At 38.1% G+C, this 17,551-nt stretch overlaps 1 protein-coding gene across 1 annotated transcript in view; it reads right to left on the reverse strand.

Annotated features, from left to right (window-relative positions):
• SPEN (spen family transcriptional repressor) overlaps nt 1-17,551 on the reverse strand; it is a 95,323-nt gene that overhangs the window by 61,487 nt on the left and 16,285 nt on the right. The window contains 2 exon segments of the mRNA XM_041767653.1: nt 5,731-6,207; nt 9,311-9,631. Of these exon segments, the coding sequence (XP_041623587.1) occupies nt 5,731-6,207; nt 9,311-9,631 (798 nt within the window).

The following is a 17,551-nucleotide window of genomic DNA, read 5'->3' on the forward strand; positions in this document are numbered from 1 at the left end:
CTCAGGGTCATGAGTTCAAGTTTCACATTGGGCAGAGCCTACTTTAAAAATATCTTCCGGGATCCCTGGGTGGCGCAGCGGTTTAGCGCCTGCCTTTGGCCCAGGGCACGATCCTGGAGACCCGGGATCAAATCCCACATCGGGCTCCCGGTGCATGGAGCCTGCTTCTCCCTCTGCCTTTGTGTCTCTGCCTCTCTCTCTGTCTCTCTGTGACTATAATACATAAATAAATAAAAATTAAAAAAAAAAATCTTCCAACTATGACAATATAAAAGAAATCCTAGTAATATAATAACTATAACAAAAAAATGTGAAAATTTCATCAAATGTTTCCTAAATCACTTTATTCTAATTTTAAAAATCTATGTAAAAAGTTTGCTCTAAACTCTGATTTAATCAGGGTGCCTGGGTGGCTCAGTTAGTTGAGTCCAACTCTTGATTTTGGATCAGGTCATGATCTAATGGTTGTGAGATCCAGACCTGCATTGGGCTCCATGCTTAGTGGAGAGTCCACTTGAGATTCTCTCTCCTTCTCCTTCAGCCCCTCTCCCCACTTGCATATGCGCTCTCTCTCAAAAAAAAAAAAAAAAATGTAATTTATTCAAAACAAGTAACTAAGCCTGATTTAATACCACATGACTTACCAAAAGTCACAAGGATACAATGTCACTCACTTCAGTTATTTTCATGTAGTTATCTTCGCTTATTACTACATTCACTTTGCTTCCACCTAATGACCTATTTTTGTGATTAGAAAGAATAAAACTCTGTAGTTACCTGACATATTAAGACAGACAAACTAACAGGGTTCAGAAAAATAAAAAGGAAAAGGCTGTCCATAGCCCAAAAAACTTTTAAGGGAGGAGATGGGGCTGTTTTTGGAAAGCTGGAAAGATGCACTAAAAAAATAAAAATAAAAATAAAATAAAGATGCATTAGCCATAGACACTCAAGGTTAATATAATTGCATTAGCTTTTAATTAGACATATGCAGTTTTGTTTTGACTTAGCCATTGTAAATGTTTAAACTAGTTCTATTCTTGGGGCACCTGGCTGACTCAGCCAGAGGAACATATGACTTTTGATCTCCATGTCAGAGTTCAAGCCCCACATTGGATGTAGAGATTACTAATAAGTAATAATAAACTTAAAAAATATAATAAAAATAAATAAATAAAATAAACTAGTTCTTTTCTTGGGCTCCATACAACCTATCTTATTCCATACATTTGGTGCACACAAAAAAAGAGTACTACTTGGATGGCTGGGGGGACACCTGGGTGGCTCAATGATTGAGCGAGTACCTTTGGCTCAGGGCATGATCCCAGGGTCCTAGGATTGAGTTCCACATCGGGTTCCCCATGGAGAGCCTACTTTGCCCTCTGCCTATGTCTCCACCTCTCTCTGTGTCTCTCATGAATAGATAAAATCTTTTTTAAAAAATAATGGAAAAAAATAGATGGCTGAATGTAAACTCAAAAGTTAACTTTAGGCTAAAAAGAGATTCAGAGGAATAACCTATTGAATAGGAGGGTAGAGGATAAGGACAGATTTAGGTTTATCCAAATCTCAATTCCCTCTCTTTATTTTTTCATCCATTTTTTCCCAGTCAGTAACCTCTGTAGGGTATAGAATAAGAACTAACTGCCAGGATACCTTTGCAGCAATCTGGTGAAGTCTATGCACCACTTTTCAGAATAAGGTTTCTAAATGCATAAGGTAAAATAAATAGGAATAAAAGGGAAAACAATGATATTGAGTTATTAAAATATTTAAATTTTTGTGATATAGTAGTGTTTTCATTAATATTAAAGTACAATACTTAACACTGAGTTTAATAATTACTTCCCAGTAATGAGGGCTAGAAGCCCCAGTTTGAGATATCTACAACTATAATAAATTACCTGTGGATTTATTTTTTTTTTTTTAAGATTTTATTTATTTATTCATGAGAGACAGAGACAGAGACAGAGACAGAGACAGAGAGATCCTGGGTCTCCAGGATCAGGCCCTGGGCTGAAGGCAGCGCTAAACCGCTGAGCCGCCCAGGCTGCCCTACCTGTGGATTTAAATTGTTAACAAAGTAATTCATACAGTTAATACTACTGTTTTTTGTTGCCTCCTTTCAAAATGGGAGGCAAGGGACACCTGGGCCGCTCAGTGGTTGAGCGCCTGCCCTTCCGCCCAGGGCATGATCTTGGAGTCCTGGGATCGAGTTCCACATCGAGCTCCCTGCATGGAGCCTGCTTCTCTCTCTGCCTGTGTCTCTGCCTCTCTCTGTGTGTCTCTCATGAATAAATAAAGAAAATCTTAAAAAACAAAAAAAAGGGAGAAAATACTTAATCTCAGTTACAGGTTACTAGCGAAAAGATATGATTTTCCCCGTCCAACTTCAGGGGGCCTATCAGGGACCCAGACAGCCCAATCATCTTTGGTTGTGATCAAAGTAAACAACAGAGAAACAAAGCACAGTCAAAAAAAACTAAGATATGAGTAAAGTTAATGTTAAATTTAATAAATTCCTCAATTTCTTTAACCTATATTACAGAAAATTCATTAACATGACAGGAAAAAGAAACCCAATGATAGGAAACTACAGACATAAAGTATGTTCAACTTCAATCAGGACTTGTGAAATAAATACATTTGTGGAATTCATGTATCTAAAAATTTTCTGTTGAAAGGAAAGAGCAACCTATAGCACCACAGAGCTGCACACAGGAAAGTTTATACCATTAAGTCTCAGTACTCACTAGTTAAATACTGAGAACAGTTACCCAGAAACTGTAGGTGTGTCATTTATAAAGAGTTCACAACCAGACTGCTATCAATCCCATGTTTACTCATTGGAAATGTACTACTAGGAATCTATTCACCAAAGCTCCAACAATTAAGGGGGGTGGAGGGTGATTAACTTCCCAGTCAGTCATGCAGACAGAATACAAGCTTGTTTCTATAGCTAGAACCAAGCTGTATTTTATCTACTATAAGATGTTAATTTGAAATACTTTTAAAGAACTTGGAAGGTCATAGTTTCACAGTCATAAAGTTTTAAAGATTACAAAAAAAAAAAAAAAAGAACTTATTTGCTCCAAAAGGAAATTAAACATTCAGAATCTACATAACATCTCAAAATATTACACTCTGAAGTCAACAAAATAGTAAAGGAAAAGAGGACATCTGATAAAAGGAAGGCTGAACCTAGGGATAAAGATATGCTCTGCACACCATGAGATTTTATTTCCCGTACTTGCTTCCGTCACATATAATGACCAAATCTTTTAGCTATTTACATGAATTTTGCTTTATCCACTGTGTTAAGAATCTAAGTATTTCAACTATTTATTGAACATGTACTTTGAGAAAGACAATATGCTAGGCTCTATGGTGTGCACAAAGGAAGACCTGGTCCTATTCTTACAGAATAGCATTGAAAGGCCCATCACTCAGTCCCATCTCCAGAAAGTTCATTGCTTCACACAAATCAACATAATCTGATTATTAACATAATGTCTCTCCCACGTGTCCCAAGTTAGGCTTTCTCAGAGTCTAAGACCTCCTTCTCCAAGCTACTGAAATAGCCTCCTCACCACAATCTGTCTTTCCTAGTCTAAATCACCAGCTGCCTTTCTGAAGTAGAAGATCTCAAACTATCTCCCTTCTCAAAATCTTTCAACCAGTCATCTCTGCATAAAGAACCAAACTCAAAATTATCATGGTGAAGTCATTCTAAATTATGTGCTGTTCGCAAAACATTCTTCCATTTGTATGTCTTCAGGTTGTTCCTTCAGCCCACAATGTTCCCTGCCTAGCTAAAAACTTAGATCTTCTTGTTATAGTCCTACATAACAGCCTTCATAATCCTAAATCACAAAAACTTCCAGTCCTAAATATGAATCAGGTAGCTGACAGAAGAGGAAACATCTTCAAAAACTGCAATTTAGTCCCCATGTACATTTTCAAAGCTATCCTATCTTTGTGGCAGTTATTTTTCTGACTGTAAATATTCAGAAGCATACAGCTGTTCCTTTAGATTACATAAACAGGGATTAGCTCCATCAAATTCATCAGATGGCCTCTGGGTTCCAGCTTTTGAGCCTACAATGCTAATGTTTCTCCAACTCCAACATTTCCACAATTGGTTGCCTTTTCGATAAAATATTTGACACAATGGAATGCTATTGCATCCTATTATTAGTGAGATAGGTTTAGGAAAAAGGACTAAAACTTGAGTATCTTAATTCTATGTAGGAGAAAGTAGGACATGACAAGATGTTATATTTAACTTACAGAGTTCAAACGAATCTTGTCAATCATTTATCTCAACAACATACCAAATAAAATCACAAGAAGTTAAGGGTTTTCATCCATGTCACAGAAATGCCACACTGGAGCCAGAACTTAATTTTCCCCAACTACATGATCATTTACTTTTCTTACATTAATTCTAAGCAGGCAATACTAAAGAAAAATAATTAATCTGGGTATTTTAACCAGGTCAAAAATTTATATCCTGTAAATTTATTTATTCATGAAAGACAGAGAGAGCGGCAGAGACATAGGCAGAGGGAGAAGCAGACTCCTCGCAGGAAGCCTGACGTGGGACTCAATCCCGGACCGGGATCACTCCCTGAGCCAAAGGCAGACACTCAACTGCTGAGCCACTCAGGGGTCCCTATATCCTGTCAATTTAAAATACATACCACCTAAATATAAAACTAGGATATCTAGGATAAATAGACTGAATAACAATAACTGGAAATGAGGAATGGTTAAAGACTATCAACAACTGAAGCAGTAATAATACAGCTAGCATTATTAAAGGCAGCATTTATTTTATATAGGTATCAAGCTAAGCACTTAAAATACATTTTTTCATTTTAATTTTCACAATAACTTTAAAGCATGATTTTTACAAAAGATGAGAAAGCTGAGGCATAGACAGCTTAAGTAACTTGTCCAAGATTATAAAATGAGTAAGCTATATGGTCTACCTAGATTTGTGATAAACTTCTAAGCTGTTTCCTTTTAAAATTATCTTCAGGTTATTATTTTCATCTTTAGAATAACAATCCTTTGTAAAAAAAAAAATTCCCAACTAATGAAATTGGCTCACTCAGCCTTAGTGAACAGCTAAGTTACAACTTGCATTTAAAGAAAGCTTTTCAAAAAAAAAGAAAGAAAGAAAAAAAAAGAAAGAAAGAAAGAGAGAAAGCTTTTCTACTTGAGTTTATAAATTGGCTATCACCTTGATGCTAAAATCAGTTAAAATGTATCCATAAGTTGATTTAGTCATTGATAGTAAATCTCAACATATTTCACCAATACATCTTTAACCCAATAGCTTTTATGAATTTTCAAACAAAATAATAGAAATAAATTAGCATTACACACCCAAGAAATTAAAAACTTTAAAGAAATACCACATTTTCAGCGGCACAAGATTTACTTCATTCAACTGAAGTTACTGTTTTTCTGCCTCTTTGGCCATTTTAATAATGAGCATCTGGAGCACAAAACAGTATTTGCAAATTGCTTAGCTTTAGGTACTTGACAGAATGGTGAATTCCATGGCCACCAGCTAATCAAAGCTTTTTCACTCATTATATACATGACGCAAGATTACTTTAAAAAATATTACTATGCTATAAATCGTTATCACTGATCGTTGAAAATTTGTGACAATTTATTCAACAGCTCATCTGTTATAACAAAAGGCTGTTAACCTACCTGTCACTGCTGGTACTACTGCTGCTGCTGATTGAATCACTACTGGAGGATCTACTCCTAGAGCCGCTGCCGCTAGGGGACCTTGTGGGTCTAGACGCTTGGCTAGCCAGCCTCTGAGGAGACTGATTTCTAGATTGGGATGAATGTGGTGACCGACTCCTGCTGTGCTGGTAATTCCGCTCTGGCCTTCTGCCTCGTACCTCCCGGGTAATATCATCCCTGTAGATATCCCTGTGTACCACACTGGGCAGTGTAAACTGCTCCCGAGCCCTAGGTTCGTATCGGGGGTCATGAGCATCAAAACGGTTTGGACTTCGACTCCGAGAAGTATAATAGAGCCCATGTTGTAAAGTCCGCTCGCGAGGATCTCTATAGTAATCCTGATCGTAATGTCTTGTCCGATCAAATCCTCCCGTCCCCCGTTCATGGTGTCCATAGGCACTATGTTCATAAGCACGCTCCCTGTTATCTGAAGCCCTGCATTTAGGAGGGGGGGAAAAATATTTAATCAATCAGAAAAGGGCAAGCAAAACTAAAAGCAAGTCATGCAAACATTCATTTCAGCATTGTCTGTCTTTGCAACTGGTCATTTTCTAAACAGCATTAACCTACTTAGTAAGCAAACACTACCAAGCTTAACATTTTACTTAACTCCAAAGATTATTTTCATAGCTGAGCAATCATTGTGTATATTGGGCTTTCATGACTAGTGTTCTGAAGTCAGATGATCTTTTTATTAGGGATTTTCTGGCTTATACACAGAAACACACATATACCATCTCCTTTTCATTTGTAGTTTATGAAACAAGAAGGGACTGTCATTTTAATATCAAAGTTTTCTATACTTACATCTGATTAAAATATGCACCAGATTTTTACTTAACACATTTATCTTAGGCAAAATTTCCATGACACATTTTAACACAGACATGAAAGCCCTATTGCAATGTATGCCCCAGCAGTAAGAGGGCATTTTCAAAGAAGCCCAGAAAAAAATTTTAAGTTTAACTGTTTCTCATTAACTTTCGACTTCTTAGGTAATTATAAAAACTATCAGATTATGTAAACTGCTGTGCCCAAACAATCATATTTAATAATAGAAATGGAATCTTAAAAGAAAAACAAAGAAAACCACTTAGGTTATCAAAATACTGGGTTGACACATGCTATTCTATGGTAAATTTAATTAAAGAATAAAGATTATTTTATTTCCTGGTACTATCAAATTCCACATAGTTTTTAAAAGGCCTATTTCATGATTCCACTTATTAATGTTTATACTTAATATTCACAGAAAATATGTTCTCTTAGATTTTAGCTAAACTCAAATTGCCTCTGATGAAATTAGCCAACTTTGGGAACTGTAAGATGTTCGAAGGCTGTTACTAGTAATGCTTAATCTAAAAACACATTTCTGTAGGATGTAAATATCTGCCAACCTACAGTTACAAAAAAATTGTTGCATGTTCAATTATAGACATGCATTTATGTGTTAATATTTAAAAAACAATTCTACTCCCATAAGAAATCTTATTTTCTACTCTTATAGGATACCAGAACTCATTTCCTGAGTTCCTAAAAGATCATTTCATCACTTGAATCTCAATTTGAGATTGAGTTTCTTCTCAATCTTTTCTTTAGATCCAATCTTCTATCAAAAGATTAGGAAATTGTCAAAGATACAGAAGAATTAGAATCTCTCCAGTGAAGAATATGTGGCAAAAAATTTTACAACTAAGATGTATGTCCCCAATACATACACAGATCCAAGTCCCTCCACTAATCTTCATTTTTACCTACCATTTCACTTAGTAGCAACCATACCTTCCTAGGATGTTTTTGCTTTTTGTTGCTGTGATGTAAGGCAACTGGCATGGCAAAAAAGTCAGTAATCTCTTTCCTACTTAAATTGTATTAAATAACATTCTCCTTTCTAAATTTGCTACATTTCTGGTATTTGGATAGATATTTCAATTTCTAACAAACAACAGGGTTTCCTTTGAGATTTAAGAGAAAATTTCACAAATAATTCAATTAGCACCCTATCAAATGTTAATTGGTAAAAAGCTGCTATTAATAACAAGCAACAGGCAATAGTTCTAGGAGAATTACTGCTATAGCTGATATTTTATAAATATGCAAAGTTCTTATCCATTAGGAAGATACAGAAGGCAGGCACAAGAGCTAGCAGAGCTGAAATCTAATAGCTATTCTTTGATTCATCTATTAGTACTAAATACTTCTAGAGTTAGTGGGGGGAAAAAAGAGTTTGACTTGGGTTAGGAGAGGGGCTAATATACACAGGTCAGGACATACCAACCTTTTCCAAGTGTGGAAACACGACCTATAATCCCAATTAAATCTAGGGAGAGAATTGTGAACATAACTTCCCCAATTTTGGCCCCTCTTACGGGGGTAATCCACCTTCTTAATGGGCAAGGGTGTCAAATGATATTTAGATGAACCACAAGGAAAAAAAAAATCTTAGTGACCAGATAAAATAATTCCACTGGAAGCAAGTAGTCCCAGACAAACTGTAACTCTCAAACCCCCAGACTTCTTTCTTGAAATAGTAGACAATTATAAATTCATCCACATTCATAAAAATTTCCAGCCCTAAGTAGGAATCAGGCAGCTGACAGAAGAGGAAATATCCTCTACAATTCCACCAAATGAGGAAGGAACAGTTGCTCCCCATTAGTTCACCTTTGTAGCCATCCAGCACAGTCAGTTTTGATTGCTGTATCCACAACTGATCGTCACCATGTGTTCAAGGCTAAAGTATCTTTAACTGGACAGCAACTTGCTTAAGAAACAAAATAGTAATCCTCTTCCCCTGGGCTAATGGAATCTTGACTGCATGACATCCCATACATTCCAGCAATTAGAAAAGAATGGCTATATTCCAGGATTTAGAAACATTCATCATCTCAATTTTCCCCCATTCCATCAAGGAGTATAATTCCAACATGGAAACTGTGTAGATCCAAAATGGAAAAAATCAAACATTGCCTTCACTCTTCTTCATCCAAGAACAGATTTCCAGATTAAAGTATTGTTTGTAGAATCCAAGCGGTTGAATCATTATGGTCTGCTAGGTTTTTTGTGACAATCCAATTTGTTTGTATGCTTCATGTAGTGAAAATTGAGAAGCAGATATCAACTTCTAAAAGAATCTGTAGGCTATATTCCAGAAATATTCCATATAGTACAACCACAAAATCTGTAGCCAAATAGCTCCATCAGATAGCAGAGATATATCCAAGGAAGGCCTTCACATTATCCAAGAGAAGGAATAATTAATTCTAGAAGACAGGTAACTCCAAAAATGATACTGCCATACAAAATCTTCCACCATTTTACATCTCAGGAGTAGATATCCAACCAGCTGCAGGAAATATCCTCTACGATTCCACAAGATACCAGCCACTGGGATAGAAATCACTTCCGTTTCCAACCCAAAATAGGAAACATTGAGAATGCCCAAAACTTTAAATCCATCTGGGGCCCCTAAATATGAGTTTCTGTTTCTCACCATATCAAATACAAAATACCTGCCTACAGAAACCTTGGAACTTACCCATCAAGTCTCCGCTCATAACGTCCTTCTCGTGCATGAAGTGATGGGGGGGGGCCATAAGCAGGCCCTCCACCACCTCCTCTGAACCCAGAAACCTCTCTACTACGAGATGCTATGGAAACTGTATCATCCAATCCCCGAGCAGCACTCGGAATGGTGCCTGGTTCATTATAATCCGTGCGTAGGTCTCTATCTCCCATTTTGTTGACTGAGTTGTGAGCTTTCTGTGCACTTTTGATGTCCACAAAATCCACAAAAGCAGCCACTCCTCCTTCAGATCCCCGCTTGGGGAGAATTTTGACACTTTCCACACGTCCATATCTGGAAAAAATAAAACAAACATTATTATCGCATAACAATTATTCTTCAGTTTTTGAAAATTTGTTTCTTAGACACTTTACATAATCTATGTATGTGGGAGGAGTTGCAAAGTGACTTTTTAAAAAAAATTATTTATTCATAAGAGACACAGAGAAGGAGAGAGGCAGAGACACAGGCAGAGAGAAAAGCAGGCTCCATGCAAGGAGCCCGATGTGGGACTCCATCTAGTGACTCTAGGATCATATCCTGGGCCAAAGGCAGCACTCAACCGCTGAGTCACCCAGATATCCAGACTTTTTTTTTTTTCTTTAAGATTTTATTTATCCATGAGAGATACAGAAAGAGAGGCAGAGACATAGGGAGAGGGAGAAGCAGGTTCCCTGATCCAGGACTCAATCTCAGGACCCAGGGATCAAGATCTGAGCCAAAGGCAGGTGCTCAACCACTGAACCACCCAGGTGCCTGACAAAGTGACACTTAAAATGGCTTTTACCCTCACATTTTTCTTTCATGGGGCAAAAATTAACTTTTTTTTTTTTTTTAATAAACTCTACACCCAATGCGAGGCTTGACCTCATAAGCCCTGAGAGAGTCACATGTTCTACTGACTAAGTCAGCCAGGGCCCCAAAAATTTACAAAGATTTTAACCATTTTACTGCTCTCATTTCTTAAATATATAATAAATTACCTTTTAAGAACACTTAGCTGAAATGAATCAGAAGTCTTAGAAATTATTATATATATTTAAAGATTTTATTTACTTATTTATGAGAGATGCAGAGTGAGAGGTCGAGACAGGAGAAGCAGGCTCCATGCAAGGAGCTTGATATGGGACTCAATCCTGGGACCCTGGGATCACTCCCTGACCGAAGACAGAGACACTCAACCCCTGAGCCATCCAGGTGCCCCGAAATTATTACATTCTAAAACAGGATACTAAACCTAAGATTGCTCAATGTTACTTAGAAATCTTTAGTGTCAAAAAAATTTTTTTAAAGAAATATTTAATGTCTATTAAAGTAAAAATTGTAACTAAAACAAGCTACTTTACAGATTTTAACTCATTAGTAAACATGATCCTACTGAAAAAGTGAGATGATCCCACACTCTTGACTTGAAGGTAAAATAAATCCAATTATTTTGTGTATCTGTTTGAAGTGACAATCTTTTTTTGTTTTTTAAGATTTTATTTATTTACTTGAGAGAGAAAGCAGAGCCAGGGGAGGAGCAGAGGGAGGAGACTCCCTCGAGTGCAAGCCTGCCATGGGGCTGTGGCTCCATCCCAGGACCCTGAAATCATGACCTGAGCCAAGTCAGAAGTCAGACACTTAACCAACTGGGCACCCAGGTGCCCCTGAAGTGACAGTCTAATTTTTTAATGCAGTTTTCTGCTATTTAAATTTTTCAGGAGGTTACAACTACTAAAACTTATAATTTAGGTATATTTAAGATTGTTTTTCATATAAATTAATAAATTTGAACAAATCTTTTGACAGAACATATGGTCCCACTTTTATTCCAAAGGAAGAAAAATGCTTACTATGTCTGCAAAAGAAAAATTTTAGGGCACCTTTTATATTTGGAAGATACATGTGAGAAATATAATGATTTGGAATTTTGTAAGTCATAAAAATTCTACAAATTTCATTAGGAGTTAACTATACTTTATGTACTTGTAATCTGGCATTTTAGAAAGGCAGGCACAGCACTTTTAAATATAGCATTCTTATTTGCTGACAACCCCAAATCATAATTTTACACTTCTCCTGAAGCTGACATTATCAGAAAGCAGAACTTTTTTCTTTACATCCTCCAGTATGATTTAAGTTATTACCTCTTACAAAGGAAACATAATCCTAAAACTTAGTTTCATCAGGCAACTGAACTAGAAATAACAACATTACTTGTTATTAAAGTAATGAACAGATCTTCTTTTTTTTTAAGATTTTATTTATTTATTCATGACAGACAGAGAGAGAGAGGCAAAGACACAGGCAGAGGGAGAGGGAGAGAAGCAGGCTCCATACAGGGAGCCTGACGTGGGACTGGATCCCAGGTCTCCAGGATCACACCCTGGGCCGAAGGTGACGCCAAACTGTTGGGCCACCGGGGCTGCCCTGAACGGATCTTCTTAATTTGGAAAAAAATTTGTTAGAGGGGCACCCTGGGTGGCTCAGTTGGTTAAGCATCTGCCTCAGGTTCAGGTCAGGATCCCAGAATCCTGGGATCAGGTCCTGCATCAGACTCCCTGCTCAACAGGAGTCTGCTTTTCCCTCTGCCCTACGGCCTTGCTTGGGCTCTCTCTCTCACACTCTCTCAAATAAATAAATAAATAAATAAATAAATAAACAAACAAATAAATAAATAAATAAATAATCTTTGGAAAAAAAAGAAAAACATTTGTTAGAAATTGGAATAGTTCTTTTCTTTCCATACAAACATTGAACAATATCATCCAGTGTATCTGACAAAGGACTTGTATCTAGAATACAAGAAATCTTATAATTCAACCCATTTTTTTAATAACCAAAACACTTCAACAAAGAAGATACACAGGTGGCAGATAAACAAGAATATGCTCAAAATTAGTAGTCATTTGGGAAATACAAATCAAAACCACAATGAGATACCACTTCATACCCACCAGGCTATTTAAGGGGGAAAGAAAAAGCAAGAAAAGAACTAGTGTTGACAAGAATGCAGAAAAATTTGAAATCTAGTACAAGCTTGGGGAACTGTAAAATCATGCAGCCACTGTAGAAAAGTTTGGCATTTTCTCAAGAAGTTAAAGCATAGAATTACCATATGACCCAGCAACATCACTCCTTAAAGTGAAAACTGGGCCTCAAATAGATACGTGTACACCAATGTTCACCGCAGCATTATTCACAACAGCCTACAGATAGAAACCCAAGGAATGATTAAACAAAATGTGAAATATACATACAATGGAATGGTATATTAAGACATAAAAAGAAACGAAGTCCTGATACATGCTACAACATGGATAAAAATCTAAGACATCATATTAAATGAAATAAGCCAGACACAAATGGCTTATGATTATGTTTTTTTTTTATGATTACGTTTTTAAAGAGTATGTATGTATGTATGTATGTATTTAAGAGAGAACAGAGAGTACAAGTAGGGAGTGAAGGGGGAAAAAGAGCAGAGGAAGAGGGAGAAGCAGACTCCCTGCTGAGTAGGGAGCCCAATGCAGGGCTCAAACCCAGGACCCTGAGATCATGACCTGAGCCCAGGGCAGACACTTAACTGACACTGAGCCCTCTAGGTGCCCCTATGATTCCACTTATAGGAGTTACCTAGAACAGGTGAATTCATAGTGATAGAAAGTAGAACAGAGGTTATGAGGAGCAGGGAGAAGAGGGATATAGGGTTACTGCTTAATGGGTACAGAATTTCTGTATGGGATGAAAAAATTCTAGAAATAGTAGTGATGGTTATATATATATCACTGAATGTACTTGATGACACTGAATCATAAACCTAAGAGTAGTTAAAATAAATGTTATATTACACATATTTACCACACTCACAAAATTTATCACTAAATGGAAGGTTGCAGGATGCCTGGGTGGCTCAGCAGTTGAGCCTCTGCCTTTGACTCAGGGCATGGTCCCGGGGTCCAGGATGGAGTCCCACATCAGGCTCCCTGCATGGAGCCTGCTTCCCCCTCTGCCTGTGTCTCTGCCTCTCTCTCTGTGTCTCTTATGAATAAATAAAATCTTAAATAGTCACATAGGTTTTTCTATTAAAAAAGGGATGGGGGGGCCACCAGAATGGCTCAGTCAGTTAAGCATCTGACTCTTGATTTCGGCTCAGATCATGATTTCGGCTCCACCCATCAGCAAGGAGACTTGAGATTCTCTCCCTCTGCCCCTTTCCATGCTTGTTTCCATTTGTGCTCTCTTTATCTCAAATAAATTAAAAAGAGATGTCTGGCTGGCTCAGTGGTTGAGCATCTGCCTGTGTCTCAGGGCATGATCCCAGGGTCCTGGGATTGAGTTCCACAGCCAGCTCCCTGAGAGGAGCCTGCTTCGCCCTCTGCCTGTGTCTCGGCATCTCTCTATCTCTCGTATATAAATAAAATCTTTAAAAAATAATAATAAAGGGACGCCTGGGTGGCTCAGTGGTTGGGCGCCTGCCTTCAATTCAGGTTGTGATCCTGGGATTCGGGATCAAGTTCTGCATCAGGCTCCCTGCGAGGAGCCTGCTTCTCCCTCTGCCTGTGTCTCTGCCCCTCTCTCTCTGTGTCTCCCATGAATAAATAAATAAAATCTTAAAAAAAAAAAAGTTAGCCAAAGAATACAGGGAAGCAAATTTTTTAAGCTCATGTACTGAAAATCAAAGAGTTAATTACAATACTGAAAGAGGGACCAAATAATCAATGTATAGATTACAAATAGAGAATGAAGCAAATCATGCTTCTTCCTCCAAAGCGTGGGCTCACCAGCTTTATCATTTTTATTTAAGGGTAGCACACTTTGAAAACAAGACACAAATTTATCTTCCAGTTCAACAAAGGAGAACTCAATCAGGTGTTATAACTACATTACTCTCCTATACTGAGAAGGCTAGAAAACCCCAAATGAAAGAAAGAAAGAAGAAAGAAAGAAGAAAGAAGAAAGAAAAGAAAAGAAAAGAAAAGAAAAGAAAAGAAAAGAAAAGAAAAGAAAAGAAAAGAAAAGAAGAAAGAAAGAAAGAAAGAAAGAAAGAAAGAAAGAAAGAAAGAAAGCCGGCCTGCGTGGCTCAGTGGTTTAGCACTGCCTTTAGCCCAGTGTGTGATCCTGGGGACCTGGGATCAGGTCCCACGTCAGGCTCCTTGTATGACGCCTGCTTCTCCCTCTGCCTGTGTCTCTGCCTGCCTCTCTCTCACTCTCTGTGTCTCCATGAATAAATAAATAAAATCTTTTAAAATAATAATAATAATAATAATAGGGACACCTGGGTGGCTCAGCAGTTGGGCTCACGAATAAATAAAAATCTTTAAAAAAAATAAAATAAATGAGACCATAAAGAAATTAGGTTAAAGGGAAAGAAACTGTGTTTGCTACAAGCTGCAGTACGTAACTATTTAATAGGTTTGTCTTCAAAAACAGTCAAAAAACAATACAAGTTTCTGTTTGGTCAAAAAGGTTCAACATTTAAAAATATTAAATTGTTCAACATACACTGTATTCTGAGCTTTTTGTGTTTTGTTGTTGTTGTTTTTAAAGATTTTATTTATTCATGAGAGACACAGAGGCAGAGACATAGGCAGAGGTAGAAACTGGCTCCCAATAGGGAGCCCAACGCGGAACTCGATCCCAGGACCCCGGGATCATGACCCAAGCCAAAGCCAAACGTTCAACCACTGGGCCACCCAAGTGCCCCTCTTCTAAGTTTTTAAGAGTCAATTTAAAAATTATCCAAAATACCCTGGGTGGCGCAACGGTTTGGCGCCTGCCTTTGGCCCAGGGCGCGATCCTGGAGACCCGGGATCGAATCCCACATCAGGCTCCCGGTGCATGGAGCCTGCTTCTTCCTCAGCCTGTGTCTCTGCCTCTCTCTCTCTCTCTGTGACTATCATAAAAAAAATAAATAAATAAAAAAATAAAAAAATAAAAATAAAAATAAAAATTATCCAAAATAGGGGTGTCTGGCTGCTGGTTTAGTCAGTACAGCATGCGACTCTTAATCTCAGGGTCGTAAGTAAGTTCGAGCCTCACACTAGCTGTGGAGCTTACTTAAAATAAAAAATTTTGGTATTTATTTATTTATTTATTTATTTAATTTTTTTTTAATAAAAAAATTTGAAATCCCTGGGTGGCTCAGCAGTTGAGCAGCTGCCTTTGGCCCAGGGCGTGATCCTGGAGTCCTAGGATGGGGTCTGCTTCTCCCTCCTCCTATGTCTCTGCCTCCCTCTCTCTGTGTCTCTCATGAATTTAAAAAAAAAAAAAAAAAAACTAAAATAAATAAATAAATAAATAATAAGCTTTTTATTTTATATATTTTTTTAATTGGAGTTCAATTTGCCAACATAGACACCCAGTGCTCATCCCATCAAGTGCTCCCTCAGTGCCCGTCACCCAGTCACCCTATACCCGCCCACCTCCCCTTCCACTACCCCTTCCTTGTTCGTTTCCCAGAGAGTTGGGAGTCTCTCATATTTTGTCACTCTCTCTAATTATTTTTAAATCAATATAGTCCTTTAAAAAAAATTATTTATTCATGGAGACACGGGGGGAGGGGGGCAGAGACACAGGCAGAAGGAGAAGTAGGCCCCATGCAGGGAGCCCAACGTGGGACTCGATCCCTGGTCTCCAGGATCACACCCCAGGCCGAAGTCGGTGCTAAACCGCTGAGCCACGCCTCTCAAGAGGCTGCCCCTCCTTTTAATCTTGCTATCTTTTGCCTAAGTACAAATAATAAAGATAGCAAAAGACAAAGAATCCCTAAAGCCAGCAAAAGACAGTCACCCCACAGCCCTAATATCACTGCAGAAAAAGCTAGTACCCTGAGAGATGTTTCTCTACTTGGAGAGACAGGGAGAAGAGTGGAAAAAGATGAGAGGAGGAATGATTGTAATAGTGTGCCAATTTGCATTATCTCTCTGCCAAATAATAGTAATAATAATAATTTGTTATATAATCTTGGGTCTAGGAAAGACTGCACATGAGGTAAAATCTCTATATCATAAAGAAAAAGACCACATAAATTCTATTTGTTGTCTTCTGGAATGTACATGTATACATGTACCTACTAAGTGCGATGTGACTTTTTAAATGCATTACTCTAGAATGCTTCCACAAATTCAATAGTTAGGGATCCCTGGGTGGCGCAGCGGTTTGGCGCCTGCCTTTGGCCCAGGGCACGATCCTGGAGACCCGGGATCGAATCCCACGTCAGGCTCCCGGTGCATGGAGCCTGCTTCTCCCTCTGCCTGTGTCTCTGCCTCTCTCTCTCTCTCTCTGTGACTATCATAAATAAATAAAAAAAAAAATTAAAAAAAAAAAATTAAAAAAAAAAAAAAAAAAACAAATTCAATAGTTATAATTTGAACAGCTTTGTGTGGTCTCCAGGAAAAGAAAAAAAAAAACAAAACAAAAAACAAAACACACACAGAAACCAAATAAATATTACAGTTCCTTGAATAGCAAAATATAGCCAAAAGATAATTGGGCCAAAATACTTGTAATACATGACAAATAAATGTTTTCCTAAATATAAAACAGTTCTGACAAATCAGGGAAGACAAGCCCCCCCCCAAAAAAAACAGGCAAAATACCTGAATATGAAGTTCTTTTGAAATATGCATATACTGAGGCACCTAGGTGGCTCAGTCAGTTAAGTGGCTGACTTTGGCTCAGATCAGGATCTCAAGGTTCTGGTATCCAGTCACGCATTAGGCTCCCTGCTCAGTGGGGAGTCTGCTTCTCCCTCTTCCTCTGCTACTCCTCCCACTTGTGTTCTTGCTCTCTCAAAAAAAGAAAATCTTTTCAGGACTCCTGGGTGGCTCAGTAGTTGAGCATATGCCTTCGACTTAGGGCGTGATCCCGGGGTCCTGGGATTGAGTCCCACATTGGGCTCTCCGTGGGGAGCCTGCTTCTCCCTCTGCCTACTGTCTGCCCCCCCCCTCTCTGGGTGTGTCTCATGAATAAACATATAAAAAATATTTTTTAAAAATCTTTTCTAGGGCAGGCTGGGTGGCTTAGTGGTTTAGTGCCTCCTTCAGTCCAGGACATGATCCTGGAGCCCCCGGATCGAGTCCCACGTCAGGCTCCCTGCATGGAGCATGCTTCTCCCTCTGCCTGTGTCTCTGCCTCTCTCTCTCTCTCTCTCTCTCTCTCTCTCTCTCTCTCTTCCCGTGTGTGTTTCTCATGAATAAATAAAATCTTAAAAAAAAAATCTTAAGTAAA

This window comes from Vulpes lagopus, chromosome 8 (genome assembly GCF_018345385.1).
Source record: "Vulpes lagopus strain Blue_001 chromosome 8, ASM1834538v1, whole genome shotgun sequence".
Taxonomy (NCBI): domain Eukaryota; kingdom Metazoa; phylum Chordata; class Mammalia; order Carnivora; family Canidae; genus Vulpes; species Vulpes lagopus.